The following is a 15,429-nucleotide window of genomic DNA, read 5'->3' as shown; positions in this document are numbered from 1 at the left end:
CTTAAGACAGTCAAGATGGCTGGAATGCTCTGCAACAGCAGTATGCAAGGGACATGCATTCCCACAGATCGCGTGAAATTGCAGTCAAGGGGTTCTTGTCCGAGATAAAAACGTGAGTCTTCCAGAAGAGACAACTGTGAGGGTACAGCAACAATCTTCAATTTCTCAAAGATTGCCAACATCTGATGTCTTCAGAAGCTACCGAGAAAGCCCCCACGGACAAGGCGATCGCAGATCCGCCCGATCGTCATGGGGTGAGGTACAGCTCCACGTCTAAACACGAGAATGACGCCAATGTCCGCGCTCACGGGCATGCCCAGGCCATGCCCCGGCAGTTCAACTGGATCTCTGCGCTCGGACTGGGGTTCTCCATCACCAATTCCTGGGTGGGATACTTGGTGAGCCAACCACTGCCAAGGATACCTGGTACGGATTAGACTTTCTAACCGATCATGCCCGACTAGAGTTGCTTTGGGCAAAATCTGGCCTATGGGGGCGCCCAAGCCTGCATTTTTAGTCTCGTCGTGGCCTTTGTGGTGCAAGTAATTGTAACCCTGGGGCTTGCGGAGTTGGCATCCGCCTTTCCCGTATGTTGTGCCGGTGCTGCTGCCGATGTATGTGTTGATAGTGTCGCAGTCTAGTGGCGGCCAATACCATTTCTGTTACATCCTCAGCCCGGATAGTACGAAGAGGTACAGTGCTTATGTTGTGGGCTGGCTCTCGATCCTGGCCTGGTGGGTTGTCACGTATGTTTCCTATCTCAATCTGTCAGGAGTAGCATCTGATAAATGGCAGTTGCTCAGGCATATCTCTCGTCGCGCTTTGCATAAGCGGAATCGCAAATTTCTCTCATCCAGGGTATTCTGCAACCCAGTGGCAGACGTACCTGATGTATCTCGCGGCGTCCGTCGTAACAAGTATGCCCAACTGATTAGATGCCACACCTAGCACTAATTGTCCTACAGTCATACCGGTATTTGCAATGCCCAAGAGAATATCCTTTGTCACTCAATGTGCACTCTACCTCACCCTAGTAGGGTATCTGGTCTTCTTCATCGTGATCCTTTCCATGCACCAACAGGTTCAGCCAAGCTCATTCCTTCTCGCCCCAACGCAAGGAAACAGCGGATGGGGGAATGGTGCAGCCTGGCTCCTCGCAATCAACAACTCCATGTATGCGTACGGAAGTACAGATGCAGGTCAGTTCGTTCCTCATCTCTGGGAAACAAAGGGATCTGACCTAGGTAGTGATCCACATCTGCGAGGAGCTCCCTCAGCCAGGACGGCGCGTGCCACAGGTCATGATCATGACATTGGCCATCGGAGCAGTCACTAGCATATCATTGTTCGTGGCGCTGATGTTCTTCGTCAACGATATTGATGCTGTACGGGATGCGTCCCTTCCTAGCTTGGAACTCATCTATCAGATGTAGCCCCCCTCCCCGACTTGATAATAGCTGCCTCCATACTAACCCAGCCAAACAGAACCGGGAATCGCAGCATCACACTCGGACTGTGTATTATTCTCGCTATCATCTATGCTGGTCAGTTTCACCACTTCCTCCTTCCTTTCAAGATACTCACATACCCACGTAACAGCCTCCCTCCCTTCACAATGGGTAACATCCGGACGAATAGCATGGGCGTTTGCCAGAGACAATGGAATTCCCTTCCCGGAATACTTCTCGCAAATCAACAAAACCCTCAACTTCCCCGTCCACACCACCCTAGCCGCCTTCCTCTTCACCAGTCTCTACGGCCTGCTGTATCTCGCCTCCACGACAGCGTTTAACTCCATTATCACTTCTGCCGTGCTCTTCCTGAACATCACTTACGTCGTACCGCAGGGTATTCTGCTCGTCCGCGGCAGATCAACCCTCCCGAAACGGTATATCAATCTAGGATGGGCAGGATACTTCTGCAATGGATCTGCCGTGGTGTGGATTATTATCCAGGGGGTGTTGACGTGTCTTCCACCGAGTCCGGAGGTCACGCTGGGGTCGATGAATTATGTGTGTGTGATTCTGGTGGGGGTGTTTTTGATTATTAACCTGTTATGGGTTACAGTGGGTAGAAGGAGGTTTACTGGGCCGAGGGTTGATTGGGGTGTGGTTAAGCAGTGATTTGAAGGTAGAGAATATAGAAGATAGAAGATAGACGGTAGTATACAAACTCAATAACCACCCTACGACTCCGCCATGGGCTCAAACTCCACCTCGACCGGCTCATTCCCCATCCCACGCTTCTGAGCATCCTCCAGAATAGCCAAGTAGCCGTGGCTCCAATGCGGGTAACGCCTAAACTTATAATATGCCGCAGATCATCTAGTGTCTGAATGCCTCCAGCAGCTTTGATCTGCACTTTTTCACCAGATTTCTCCCTCATCAGCTTAAGAGCCGGCACCGTAGCGCCCTTATAATTATACAAGCCATCGGACTGCTTGACAAATCTATACCCAGTTGATGTCTTAACAAAGGCAACTCCAATCCGAGTACAGATCTCACATAGACGAGCAATATGCTCAGAGCGTAGATAATCATTCTCAAAAATAACCTTCAATACCGCCCCATTGGCTACCACCGCATCATTAACCTGGCAGATCTCATCCACTACATACTCCCAATCCCCTCCGAGGACCTTGCCCACATTAATCATTATGTTGATCTCAGCTCCGCCAGCTTTAGCCGCTGCACTGGCCTCGAGGACCTTGATCTCAGTGGTGCTATTACCGTGGGGAATCCAATAACCAAATGGACTAGAGCATCAGATCCAGCGAGCTCTTGCTTGGCTAAGGGGATAGCGTAGGAATTGACGCAGGCAGTTGCTACGTGGTGATCGCGACCGATTTTGAGGCCGGCAGATGAGGTCGGCGTCGGTCATGGTGGGGTGGAGGAGCGAGTGGTCGATCATCTTGGCCAGCTGGGGTAGGGTTACGGTGATTTTGTGCGCCATGATGAGATACTTCGTAATTCAGATGGTGTTTGTGATGTCTATTGAGGAGTAGCCTCTGTGGTCGCCTCCGGCGGAAGACTTTCCTGTTGGGTAATCACTCCACCGGAGTGTTGGAGCATTTCTGTTTGGTGTTTGGACCGCTGGCGAGGAGGGCGTATCCGGCAAAGGCTGGTAGGGTCGCCAGCGAGCCACCGAACCGGGGAGACAGGGGACTCCGGTGCGGGTGCAGAGGGCACAAGGCCGTCGCATGTCGCACTGCCCAGTGTGAGCGGATCGACCGAGAGCAGATGTGATTCAGACGTTTAACTTCTGGCGTCGACAGCGCTGACATGCGTTGGTAACTTTGGCAGCGCCGGCCCGTAGAGGAGGGTTATCTTCCGTGCTAGAGATTGCAGGGCACTGGAAGAGGATGTGAAGCTGAAACATGAAGGATGAAGAAGCAGGATGTGGATGAGTTGCTGGGTTGGGATATTGCTCCACCGGGAGGCCTTCCCGATCGGGTTGGTATTGGGTAAGTGCACGTGATTATTGGCTTGTTCATTTTTGTCACAAGACGTGATTTACATGACGACGTCTATGAAGAAGATGAACGAATGACCATCGGAAATGGACTTCGCTGCAGGTTGATAGAAATGACAGCATGTGTGAGGTCGAGTTTCAATGTAAAGCTGATCCATCCACCACGCGGTTCAGAGCCTCGAGAATGTCTCGACGGGAATCATCCGGACTGGTGCTGCTATAGAACTGCAGGGCTTCCAGGTAAAGATCGACTTCCCCTGCGTAATACCCTCGGGCATCCTCCAGGATCCGCTCATACACGCTAATGTTCCATTCGTGGTACAGCCCTTCATCAGTGCAGTTCCACAACGTCAACATGCCGTCCGTGGTCTCCCCGTAGATGTTGTATCGAGCATAGATGGCGTCTCCGTATCGCTGCTCTGCAATGGCGGTGCAGTACTGGGTGGCCCATGGTTCCACCAAGTCCCCGGCAGCCCGATTGAGCACCTCTGCAACGGGCAAATCGAGGAATAGCTGCTCCGGAAGGGAACTTTGTCCAACAGCTGTTGCTGTGATCAGGGTGGTCGACACGAGAAAGAGGAGTTGGTGGAAATGCATTTCAATTGTAGCGCAAAGGGAGTAAATTAACTTGCATTCTGCGGAAAGTCGGAAACTCTGCTGTGCGACCGCGGCATTTAAGCCAAGCCAACATTAGGCTGCCATTGATGGTTGCCTAATCCTCAGTATCCTCCATCGCCATACAAGTTCTTTCAGTCTGTCGGTTCGGCCATCTAACCATGAGCGTGTTCATCGACATTTGTCGCGTACGACATATCAATTTCTCATTCACAAATGAAAGTGTGATACAATCACCAGTTCCTGGTCTGTTGCCAGGATGGCCACCTGCCCTGAATCGGAAACCGAATGTTTATGATACGTAGTGCGCCAGGGCAGAGGCACTCATATGTCCTTGGCTGGCATTTGGGCTTCTAGGTTGATTCTCCCCTATAGCAAGCCTAATGGAACGATCAGCTAGCCGACCGTGCCTGGACTGCGGCCACATACCGACCGCGAGTGCACAAGAAACACAACATTCCTCAGGCTGGATTTAAAGGCTCGTATTTCCCCGCAATGGCGTGCAGGTAGCAGGTAGCTGTTATCTGCGCGTCTTCCAGAATCACAATCTTCACACTATCCATCAGCCATGCGCGTCGTTACCATTATCACTGCTCTCGTCTCTCTCCCCCTCCTGACAGCCGCCCAGGTAGTCAGGCGTGAGGACCTTGATGAATTCACCACGCTCGGCTGCCCCGACACCACCAAGCCCGAGGCCTCCCAAGCCGAACAGCTCGCCGCCTGGGACGACTTTACCAACCTGCTCTACACCGAGAGGCGCCTCACGGACGCCTTCACCAAGTATGTCGCGACCGGCTACATCAATCATTCGCCCCTGGTCCCCGCGAACGGCGTCGAGACGACCATGGGCGAGCTGTCGGGCATCGTCCCCAACGTGAATTCCCAACTGCAGCATGTGTTTGTCGGATGGGATAAGAATGGCACTGCCTATGGCACCGCCCATACCAGAGTCACTGGCAATGAGACCATGGGGATCCCCAATTCGGCCTTGGTGGACATGATCCGCATGGTGGGGACGTGCTTGGTGGAACATTATGATGTGCAGCAAGTCGTGGATGGAACGGCCCCGAACCCTATTGCTTTCTTTTGATGCAGATAATACATGTTGGGCCGGAGGATTCAATTAGCAAGGAAGTCTGATGCAAAGCAAGTCTGTACGAATATAGTCACCGTTATTCATGTAAAATAGCGCTATTCGAAAAGCTGCACGAACCCATGTACCATGATTCCCTCTTAAATATCATATCTGGATGCCCAATACTAAAGAAGCATCTCCACCCCTGTAACGATTCAGGAGGACTGATTCCACAAATGGCAAGCTTGAACGATATCAGTTCGGATTTTCTCCCGAACACCGAGCGCACCAACTACTCCGAGAGCAGGTTGTGCATTGTAATACAGCTTACCTATCAACCGATGCCCTTGCGCAATGTACTACTCACATGAACCAAGACAGTTAGGCAGTAGTGCAGCTTCAGGATGGGAAAGGATCTTCTATCCATCCATCCACTGCGATAACCCCGCGCGGGGTTTAAGCAAGGAACCCTCGGCTCGTCTCCTCCCCGAGCCATAAATCCATGGCATTCCCATCAAATCCATCATCATAACTCCAACCATCTAAAGCCCCCAAGTCAGACACCATGGCAGTCGAACAGTGGGAGACGATTGTGCAGAAGAAACAGGCCGATGCCGCCGCCAAGATCCCCCAGGCATGGCGGCTGCCGGCCGAGTACACGGCCAACGTGTCCGAAACCGCCTCGACGAATGTGCTCGACGTGCCTCGCAATTGTGGCTTGTTATCTGCGAAGCAACTAGAGATTACTGAGAATTACGACGCGACGGGCTTGCTCGAGCAGATCCATACTGGAAAGTTGACCGCCGTTCAAGTCACCGAAGCGTTCTGTCTTCGGGCGGCTATTGCGCAGCAAGTCGTAGGTCTACAGTATCCCCTATAGCATAATGGCTAGACTGACGGTCGGACAGACGCGCTGTTTAACAGAAACCTTCTTTGACATCGCTTTGGCGCGAGCAAAAGAGCTGGACGATTACTTCCAGTCTACCGGCAAAGTCCGCGGACCGCTGCACGGGCTGCCCATTAGTCTCAAGGTAGCGTCGCAGCACCCCAGATATACACCCACGCATGTTGACGTTCCAGGACGGCTTCAATGTCGCAGGCGTTCCAAGCACCATCGGCTTCACTGCCTTCATCGCACACGGTCCGGTGAAGAGCAATGCCTCTATCGTGCAGATTCTCCTCGACCTGGGCGCGGTGCTCTACGTCAAGACCAACATTCCCCAGACCTTGATGGTATACTCCTTCTCCCTCCCTACCATACCCAATGTTAATAAAATCAGGCCGCCGACTCCCACAACTACGTCTTCGGCCGCACCCTCAACCCCAACCGCACCAACCTCAGCGCCGGCGGATCATCCGGTGGTGAAGGCGCTCTCATCGCCATGCGCGGTTCCCTCCTAGGCGTCGGCACCGACATCGCCGGCTCCATCCGCATCCCAGCCATCTTCGACGGCACCTTTGCCCTCCGCCCATCCATCCATCGCATCCCCTACAGCGGCCAAACCGGGCCCGGCCGCAAAGGTCTCGCGGGCATCCGACCCTGCGCCGGCCCACTCGCGACCTCAGTGCGCGACCTCAAACTCTTCATGAAAGTCGTCGTCGACACCGACCCCTGGCAATACGACTCCACCACCATCTTCACCACCTGGCGACCTGTCCCTCCCAAACAGACCCTCCGACTGGGATTCATCCTCGAAGATCCCCATTTCCCCGTGCACCCTCCCGTCCTCAACACACTGACCCGCGCCGTCGACGCCCTGAAAGCCGCCGGCCACGAGGTCATAAACCTGACCACCCCATCTCTCAAAGATGCCCTGCTCCTCGGCTTCCGCATGTTCGCCCTGGACCCGGCCAAAACCGCACTCAGCCACATCGCCGCCAGCGGCGAACCAGTCATTCCGGCCCTGAAAACGACCATCCTACCACATGCAGATATGCCATATGAATGGGCGCCGAATACGCTTGAGTCTTTGTATGATCTAAACATCCAGCGAGAGACCATCTGCGAGCAGTTCCGCCAGATCATTATCCAGAATAAGATCGACGCCATCATCATGCCGGGATATCAGGGTACCGCGGTGGCGCATGATTCCGTGGGATTCGTGCCGTATACCGTTCTGGCTAATGTGTTGGATGTATGTTTCTCCTTCAGTACCCAACTGAATATTGTGAAAAGTTTGCTGATAAATATAGTATCCGGCGACAATCATCCCGTATCGAAAGGCGAATAAGGTCGAGGATGCGAAGTATTTGAGGGATGTGACATATAGACCACCTTGTAAGTTCTTCTTGACTATATGTTACTGCACTGGCTGATGGTTTAGATGTCGCCGATGACGTCGAGGGCGCGCCGTGCTGCGTGCAACTTATGGGGAGAACAATGCATGAGGAGGAGCTGTTGCGGGATACGGCGATTGTTGCGAAGGTTTTGGGGAAGTAGCTCATTCATTAGCTCAGCATATAAGGTACTAAGGATAGGGTATGGAGTATGACATGGCATTGACAAAGGTACAGCTCTACTAGAGTCACCACTCTACCACGCTCTATCCCATCATATCACTCTTGACTTTCTTCTCGAACCGTAACAAGCTTCACTGTGAGCACAGTGATCTAGTAAACATCATTATCAAAGCTATACAAGTAAACAACATCACACACATCCCATCAGCTAATACAGCGGCAACTTATACGCATCAAAATCATAAACCCAAGTGCGATACGACTCTTCATCAAACACACAATCCATAACCGTCCCATTACTCCTCCACAATGGACGCAACGGCCACGCACAAATCTCCTGCTTCTCACCCTTCCTCTCCCCGGCCAACACAGTCGCATTCAACCTCGTTGGGAACACACCCCCCTCAACCCACTGAATCAGCGTCTCCAGAGTAGTCTGCGGAAACGGCCCATTCGGCTGAGTCGTACTGGACTGACAATGCGCCGCCCCCGGGATCAAATATAATCTATTCCATTCATTCAGCGCCTGCGAGCTCTCATTAAACGACATCCCAGGGTACATGATCTGACGGACGGATTCGTGGTAATGCACGGAGGAACCTGTCGGGATACTGGGGTCGGACTCGCCGTGGACATGGATGATCTTGCCTCCGGCGGATTGGAACGGGGTCAAGTCGGGCCAGGTAGTCTGGAGACTGTCCTCGTAGCGCTGCCACCCGAGTTCCATCCATTCCTTTAGGGTGTCGTAGGTGACGTTGTCCAGGTTGGAGAGGTTGTCTGCGTCGCGCAGCTCCAGGAATCGGGCGACCCATTCGCCGCCTAGGGAGGTGATGTCTAGCTCCCATTTTCCGGTGTCCGAGTTGTACTGCGTCTCGGCGTCGTCGAAGGTGGCAGACGGTTGGTACCAGATGTATGCGCGGCGGCCGTCCAGGGTGTGGAGGCCGTCGAGCATCTTGCTGGCTGCGGCGGCGCCAAGGGCAGAGACGGTGCCGTTCTGGGCCGGGGTGGTGTTGGACATGGAGGTACGCTTCTTGAGGACCGTCGTGGTGGTGGATGCCGCGCAGGAGTAGGGGGCCCCCACGGTGGAGTTCACGTTGAAGTGCAGCTTGCACAGGTCGGTACGAGCCACGACACCATCGACACGGCCGTCCAGCGCATCGCAGGCCGCGATGGTCAGGTTGACGATCTTTTCCAGTTCGCAGGGAGGGGGGTAGTAGCCCAGTGTCTGCTCGACTACATCGGGGTACAGGTGGTTCACCTGTTGTTGGCCGTAGCGGAAGGCAGGGGCGCCAATGACAGCACCGTCCCACTGGTCGGCGTACCGTTGCACCTGGCTCCATCCTTCGCGGCCACCTTCCGAGCAACCCTGGTAGTAGGCGTAGATCTTGGAGTCGCCGAGGCTGTAGAAGTTGCGGCTGAAGGCTTTACCCACGATGGTGAGCTCGTGATGAGCGAGGTAGCCGAACGAGTACAACGCCTCGTAGTTGATGGTGCCGTTGGCTTCGAGGAACACGGCATCGAACTGAGTGTCGAAGCTTCCGAAGCCACCATCGGTGATGCCTGCTGCAGCGCCATACATCACTCCGCCAGGGAGGGAGCTAGTGCCGGAGTTGATGGCGAAGCCGCCGCCACCCGTAGACAACCACCGGTTCTGGTAGTTTTCGGGGGCGGGCAACCAGAGCTCCAACAGGAAGGGTGTGTCCAGACCAGGCCGAGTGTAGGAGAGGGTCACGTTGCAGTAGCTGTAGGACGCTGCCGGGAAGAAGTCGCTACCGGATGTAGAAGCATTGTAGACAGCGCTAGCGGTGATGGAAGAAGAGTCGATTTCGAGACCCTCGATGTCGTCGCTGCTGGGCAAGGAGGACGTGGCATGGCTGGTGGTGCAGACATCGGCGAGACTGGCTGCCTGGGATAGGGCTATGGTCGTGGCCCCGGCCAGGACGAGAGCGGCTCTCATACTGGGGGTATTATTTTAGTGTTTGAAAACAAAGAGAAAGAGTGGTTTTCGAAGAGAATTTCGAATCCCAGTATAAGATAGAAGGCAGCTAAGATGCGAATACTTATACTTCCACGATGCCAGGTTCCATGATCACCCTGTCATTGTTCCGAGATTAACGCTCGGAGTAAACGGCCAAGGTTACCAATCACTGTAGGGGTGGTTGTGGCCGATCCCGACCCATTTGGGCAACTGGACCTGTTGATCTCGCGTTTCACACCATGTATCGAATCAAGCTTCAATTCGAACATTTAGACTCGGAGTGGTGACGTTGTATGCCCAGTATCTCAGACGCTCGTCTTGGATGATGGCGAATTGGGTGCTCGGGAGGGTGAACGTGAGCCAGTTTCAATATTGCAGTTTCTGCACGTTGGCTGTAAGCTATACTGCGTATGTAGTCATTCATTTCAAGTCGCTACTCCACTCGGCTTGATTGAGAAGCAATCACACCTGCAGGGGTAGACATCTTGAGTGAGTTGCTGCAGAAGGGATGTTGCTAAGAGGATTGTGCCACAACTGGCATTACGTGTATCCCTCGGAGAAGTGTGCACGAGGATTGCAATCTAGGAGGATCGACAGAGCGACGGGAGAAGAGTTATCCCCACAAATCAGTGGAGTGGAATGGAATCTTGGCAAACTTTGTCGGTGATTAGCTACATATGTGGTGAGTGGTATTGTGCGGACCAGGGAAGAGCGTGACATCGTCTTGCAGACATTTTTGACGCTGTTGAGTGAAGTGATTGCCAAGATACTGTAGTCATTCTATGAAGTATTTCGTAGCAATGCGTAGTGAACAGCACTCTGCAGAGGTCCTGCAGAAAGACCCTTGTGTCTGCAACCCGAGGTATTGATTGATATGAAGGCGGTCGGGGGAAAGTAACTAGAAGGGGAATCTCCACCGACCTCGGCTCCAGCTGCCCCTGTCGGCATCTCGGGCGCACCAATCAATCCCGTGACTGCAGGTGGTTCCTCCGACATTCTCCTCTCCGTTGCTGTGCCGATATTCCCTACTCCATCTCTCTTCAGTCTTCCCCTGTCTATCCCTTCATCGGCCCGTCCCTTATAATCTCCCATTGCATGCTCTCTGGCTCGTATCATATCCATGCGAATGATGTAGCACTATAATGTGATCACTCCCCTCTGCTGAGTGTAGCAATCCGGCTCTATTTGATCGAACATTAATGCTACTACACTGTCAGTGCTCGGGAGATGGCGCATCTTGCTGGCCGGCAGTCCCGCTTTGAATCCCGTTTACTCTACGATGGTGGGTCCGCGTGGTCTGAGGCGTGGAGTGATGATGCCAGGTTTTCCCTGCCGGATTGCGGGATTTCGGGATAAATATATAACCATATTGCTGATGGAGTATGGAGGTGGAGTCCACCCTTTGAGCTTGATAAGTCCCTTATTGACTGTCATTTATCTTTAACATTTAATTGTTATCACATTTTAAACGTTTCTTCATGGTGTTAAGTTTTGAAGATATTTCATATTCTAAGTACCCCAATGCTATCGCCAATATCACCCTCTTCCGGTTTCTTACATAACAAACATGCCGAGCTGCATACTTAGACTCTGAATACTTAGGCTCTGAATTCTTCGACTCTGAAGAGCTCCACAGTCTAGTGAATCTCTTTCTTTCGTCATGTAAATCGCAAGTAGAAGAATCCAATTCAGTCAGAAGTTTTCCTCCACATCAGGGCGAACCCACAGGTTCATAGATGGCTCCGATCACAGAAATCCAGCCACAATCCACATACATGCCAGTAAGCCTCGAGTTGCTCGGTGGGTTGCATACTTTCTTATTTGGTCGCTGTTGGTTAGTATCGGTTGGAGTGTCAACTTCATCAGGGCATTGGCTTTCTCCCCAGTAAAAATGCCGGTCATACGTGTATCTCAGATGATCCTCCTTGCCGAGCTTGAGACACTTTTGCGATTTTCCCTGTTTTACCTCGAACTCGATTTGCATGAGTGCAGGGCCTAACGCCTTGACTGAGAAGCCCGTGATCTTGTCGTACTCGGGGAAATAAACATCTTGACCCAAGCTGCAGCCATCGATGTCACCAATTGCTGCGCAATGGCCCGATCTATAGATAAACCGCAGTCCAACGATCTGCACGTAATCAAAATAGACTTCGGCCCTGTAGAGCTTCTTTCTCCGGCGCACGCCATCTGGTCTTTCGAAATAAAGCTTCCGTACCCGCCTGTATCGCGGAGACAATGGTGGGATGAGTATATGCCTCTTCTGAGGCCCTGTGGCCGAGATGACTGCTCGGACCCGGTCTGATTTCTCTCCGAGCACCCATGAGATAGCGGTCAGCTCCTCGTCAATGTCGCGTTGATACTGGCCTTGTATGGCCCAGGTGGAGGTTCGTTCTGTAGCGGCAAGTTCCAGACTTCGCTCCGTTGTAGAGATAGATATGGCTGCGATGTGGCCGGTTCTCATCTGTGGGAATTCCCAAGTCGAATATGACATGACCCATACGGTAAGCGATTCGATTTCCTCATCTGGTGACAGTTCAATTGTGACGTCGGGTAGGGGATGAATCCACTGTCCAACAACGCCTGGACTACGGTCGTCCTGATACTCGATTTTCAATCCAGTGATCCAAGGCGGCGGGCGGGAATGTGCTCCCCCGCCTGTAGATGCGGTAATCCTGCGAACTCGCTTGAGGGATGCATAAGTTGGGTAGAATCTCATGTCATTGTTGTCATTACGTTGGTGCAACATCATATCATATCGTATCTGGTCTTCCGGTACTCGGTGAGATTCACGGTTTCTCATGCCTGGCCTGGTGGGCGGCACCCTACATACTTGTGATTGGATGCGAAGTTGTTCAAAAGGCCCCTTGTATGACTGTCGCTATTTAGCCGCAGTTTGGACAGGTTGAGAGAGAGGATGGTCGACCTACCATTGGGTGGACAACGAGTCCTGTGATGGTATGTCTTGCAGGCAAACCTGATATCGGTTTGACGGATGCACTGAGTTGATGGAACAGGGGGGCAAAGGTCACAGTTCGACCATAGCTAGTGGACACCTGGATCATAGTCAGCAGAAATGGATAGAGCCTGGAAACGAGGTAGAACAGACCTGAAGCCCGACCAACCGAACGGCCGGATCTTTTAGAATTCTGATTTGCGTGACACGCTCCCCCTTTGGGCCATCCAGGAAAATGGACATCACGTTGCCACTGAGGGATCCGCAATGAACAGAACTCCCGTTGGAGTAGTGTGCGGCTAATCCAATAAGTGGGTGGCGGTCATGGGTCAGATGGAATTGAAGCCTTGTCAAGAACCTGAGCTGTCGACCTCTGTAGCCACCAAAGTCAAAATTCAATAGCGGGTTAAAGGTTCGAGAGGCCTTGAGTGGAAGTATGGGGCGGACGACGATGCCGCCATGTCTTAGAATCCTTGGCTCCCACAGATGTAACCTTGCACGTGAGGAGCGCGTTGCGACGGTGGAAGAAGGGGGCGAATTCGAGGCACGCTCATGGCGTCCAGCCATCTCACCAAACCCAAGGGCAATAATCTTAAACCGATCCAGGTCGGCCAGCAGATAGCGCTGCTTCTTTCCACTTGGAACGAACAGTGTGCCCTGAGCGATGCCTGGGCCGTATTCTTCACCAACCCAGCGGGACTCGCTCGAGCCAGTGTAAAGAATCTGAATTCCTCTGAGCCCTTCCGGACAGACAGATATATTGAAGGCCCTGATGCGTTTGCACTTCGGTATGTCAATCCATGTCTCCTTGTCTGGATTTGGGTAACCTATCAATTGACTGGTTCCGCTCTCAGCCCCCGACTGGCACACTCTGATACCTGAAATGAATTGGCCTGAGCCAAGTTGGACAGTTGAGATAACACATCGCATTTGGCAAAGTTCTCCCAGAGCTTCGAAAGGTTGTGCTCGTCGGTAAAGCATTTGACATTCCGGATCCAAAGGATGATATTCCTCCACAGATGTCAGCTCAGCAGAAAGATAGCCCACAACTTTCGTGAGGCAGGGGCCCTCTTCGGAGCCCATGATGTCCACCCAGATGGGAGCGCAGCCTCGAGATTTCACCGGGCGATAGCTGAACCCTTGCGGCCCATTCCGTATGAGAGGATATAGATCAACAAGAGACGCAAGAGGCTCCAACCGCTTTCGGATTTGCCATCGATTAACCAGGAGTTGCCGATTGTGCCTTTGATAGACCTTAATACCGGACCAGAGCCTGAACCAGTCCCGTGTCTCTGTAGTGCATGGGAAAATATAGTCAAGCTCCTGGCCAAGCATAAATCTACTCCGCCAATACGATTGGGGGAGCATGGTGATACTTGCGAGCCGGGCCAAATAATGGCATGTGCGTCTCACATTGCCAATCTCGTCAAAAGGTAGATAGGTAAGGACCTCATAGAGGATCTCAACCGGAAGCCTGCTAAGGCTATCTTGCATAAATCCCCTCAGATTTGCTCGAATCCGGCTATCATAGGGTAAAGGCCGCTCGCAGTCACTTCTCAGCTCTACCGCTCTTGGCTGAGCACCGTCTTGTCCTCTGCAACGCACTTCATCATACAAACCACCTGTGAGATTTTCTATGTAGCTCAAGGAAGGCAATGCACAAGGGTCAGTGTCTCTGAAGCTTCTATCGTCTCCATAGCTACAAACGTCGGAGCTATCAGAGTCAGGAGTATGATAAAGCAGGTAGAAGACCGACTGCATGATACTCGCATCATCCCGGACGGTGTTTCCATGGCGGAGTCTGAGAAGAAGCAATTTCCAACATGATTCATGAAATGCGAAACATACCCCACTTGCCGAAGACCTCCGAATTGTCCACAGCATTAGGGAATCATATGGCTCGTTGAAATAAGCTCGATCCTGGTCAACCGGTGCGCGAAGAGTACCGCCGTTGCGTATCACGCCTACTCCAGTGGCCATGATTTGGCTCATATCATCGTCGACTGCATAGATACCCCGGGCCTCTGTGTACCATGGACGCGTGTTCCATTGAATCGTATCCCATTGCCAGGGTGCTGCCGGAGGCTGGAACAGATTCACCTTGAGAAGGGAACCGCATATCGGGCAGACCTGCTTGGGCTCCATGTCCTGCTTAGCACGCTTCTGTCGATATGAATTCTAGACAACGCAGCGAAAGGCGTCTATCACACGTCTTCGTGGGCTTTTAGGGGGAATCCAGCAGATTATTGCATAAATGGCTTGCCTAATTTTCAAGGCAACCTGTGTAAAGCTTGTCGCTAATAGTAACGAAGAAGGAAAGCGAGCAAGAGGGAGGAGCTTTTAAAGGAAAGGAGCTTGAATATCTTTCTTTCACTGAAGAGGAACCGCCCAGGTGTTCCGTTCAGTTCGACCGGGTGAATACGTCACAATCTCATCGCGAACTGGTCTTATAACCGGAACTTTCATTGAAGTATAATGTCATAATGCTCTAAGTGCCTTTACCGACTGTTTACTAACCAGAAGTCATTTTGAACAACGGCGCTTAGCGCTTGTTTGCATAACAAAGTTGCGCGGCGCTAACCGGCAGCCGAACCCTGCAGCAGTAACTATGTATCGAATCGCAAGCAATGGATTCAAGTTTCAGACATCGGGAAACACCAATAGAGTATCAGCCCGAGTCGCGGCAGACACCGCTCGAAGATCAATGATTGGGCATGTTCGATGCTCCATCGGCTCACGGCTACCAGGCTCCAGGAGGCCCGTGCTGATGGATGCCTATCCTCAAACCATACTCTGTAGATCCGTAGTTATGAAGCGTCTTCGCACCTTTCACCTCATCACTCCGCACATCCCAGAATTCCCCTCCTCAGAATCCTA

General features: G+C 52.4%; 7 protein-coding genes across 7 annotated transcripts; 3 read left to right on the top strand and 4 right to left on the bottom strand.

Annotated features, from left to right (window-relative positions):
• Nucleotides 1-185: 185 nt before the first annotated feature.
• On the top strand, nucleotides 186-2,123 carry ASPBRDRAFT_192794 (uncharacterized protein; the record flags this gene model as incomplete). Its single annotated transcript, XM_067620526.1, has 8 exons — nucleotides 186-398; nucleotides 465-587; nucleotides 637-746; nucleotides 796-917; nucleotides 966-1,199; nucleotides 1,249-1,429; nucleotides 1,486-1,544; nucleotides 1,600-2,123. The coding sequence occupies 8 exons, from the start codon at nucleotides 186-188 to the stop codon at nucleotides 2,121-2,123; spliced, it is 1,566 nt and encodes a 521-aa protein (XP_067483925.1).
• A 62-nt stretch (nucleotides 2,124-2,185) lies between these two features.
• On the bottom strand, nucleotides 2,186-2,952 carry ASPBRDRAFT_192793 (uncharacterized protein; the record flags this gene model as incomplete). The annotated part of the gene is made up of 3 exons (XM_067620525.1): nucleotides 2,186-2,302; nucleotides 2,362-2,755; nucleotides 2,843-2,952. 3 exons carry the CDS (start codon nucleotides 2,950-2,952, stop codon nucleotides 2,186-2,188), a joined length of 621 nt encoding a protein of 206 aa, XP_067483924.1.
• A 657-nt stretch (nucleotides 2,953-3,609) lies between these two features.
• Nucleotides 3,610-4,068, bottom strand: ASPBRDRAFT_27103 (uncharacterized protein; the record flags this gene model as incomplete). Its single annotated transcript, XM_067622333.1, has 1 exon — nucleotides 3,610-4,068. One exon carries the CDS (start codon nucleotides 4,066-4,068, stop codon nucleotides 3,610-3,612), a length of 459 nt encoding a protein of 152 aa, XP_067483923.1.
• A 586-nt stretch (nucleotides 4,069-4,654) lies between these two features.
• Nucleotides 4,655-5,176, top strand: ASPBRDRAFT_27102 (uncharacterized protein; the record flags this gene model as incomplete). Its single annotated transcript, XM_067622332.1, has 1 exon — nucleotides 4,655-5,176. One exon carries the CDS (start codon nucleotides 4,655-4,657, stop codon nucleotides 5,174-5,176), a length of 522 nt encoding a protein of 173 aa, XP_067483922.1.
• A 439-nt stretch (nucleotides 5,177-5,615) lies between these two features.
• On the top strand, nucleotides 5,616-7,747 carry ASPBRDRAFT_39157 (uncharacterized protein). The gene is made up of 6 exons (XM_067624088.1): nucleotides 5,616-6,017; nucleotides 6,070-6,192; nucleotides 6,242-6,394; nucleotides 6,442-7,296; nucleotides 7,355-7,439; nucleotides 7,486-7,747. Exons 1-6 carry the CDS (start codon nucleotides 5,727-5,729, stop codon nucleotides 7,599-7,601), a joined length of 1,623 nt encoding a protein of 540 aa, XP_067483921.1. The 5' UTR covers nucleotides 5,616-5,726; the 3' UTR covers nucleotides 7,602-7,747.
• Nucleotides 7,709-9,584, bottom strand: ASPBRDRAFT_145782 (uncharacterized protein). Its single transcript, XM_067619249.1, has one exon. It carries the CDS (start codon nucleotides 9,576-9,578, stop codon nucleotides 7,830-7,832), a length of 1,749 nt encoding a protein of 582 aa, XP_067483920.1. The 5' UTR covers nucleotides 9,579-9,584; the 3' UTR covers nucleotides 7,709-7,829.
• Nucleotides 9,585-11,310: 1,726 nt separating this feature from the next.
• On the bottom strand, nucleotides 11,311-14,697 carry ASPBRDRAFT_192788 (uncharacterized protein; the record flags this gene model as incomplete). The annotated part of the gene is made up of 3 exons (XM_067620524.1): nucleotides 11,311-12,471; nucleotides 12,527-12,652; nucleotides 12,706-14,697. 3 exons carry the CDS (start codon nucleotides 14,695-14,697, stop codon nucleotides 11,311-11,313), a joined length of 3,279 nt encoding a protein of 1,092 aa, XP_067483919.1.
• Nucleotides 14,698-15,429: the final 732 nt, after the last annotated feature.

This window comes from Aspergillus brasiliensis (genome assembly GCF_001889945.1).
Source record: "Aspergillus brasiliensis CBS 101740 unplaced genomic scaffold ASPBRscaffold_2, whole genome shotgun sequence".
Classification (NCBI taxonomy): Eukaryota; Fungi; Ascomycota; class Eurotiomycetes; order Eurotiales; family Aspergillaceae; genus Aspergillus; species Aspergillus brasiliensis.
This window is presented reverse-complemented; position numbering and strand designations above follow the sequence as displayed.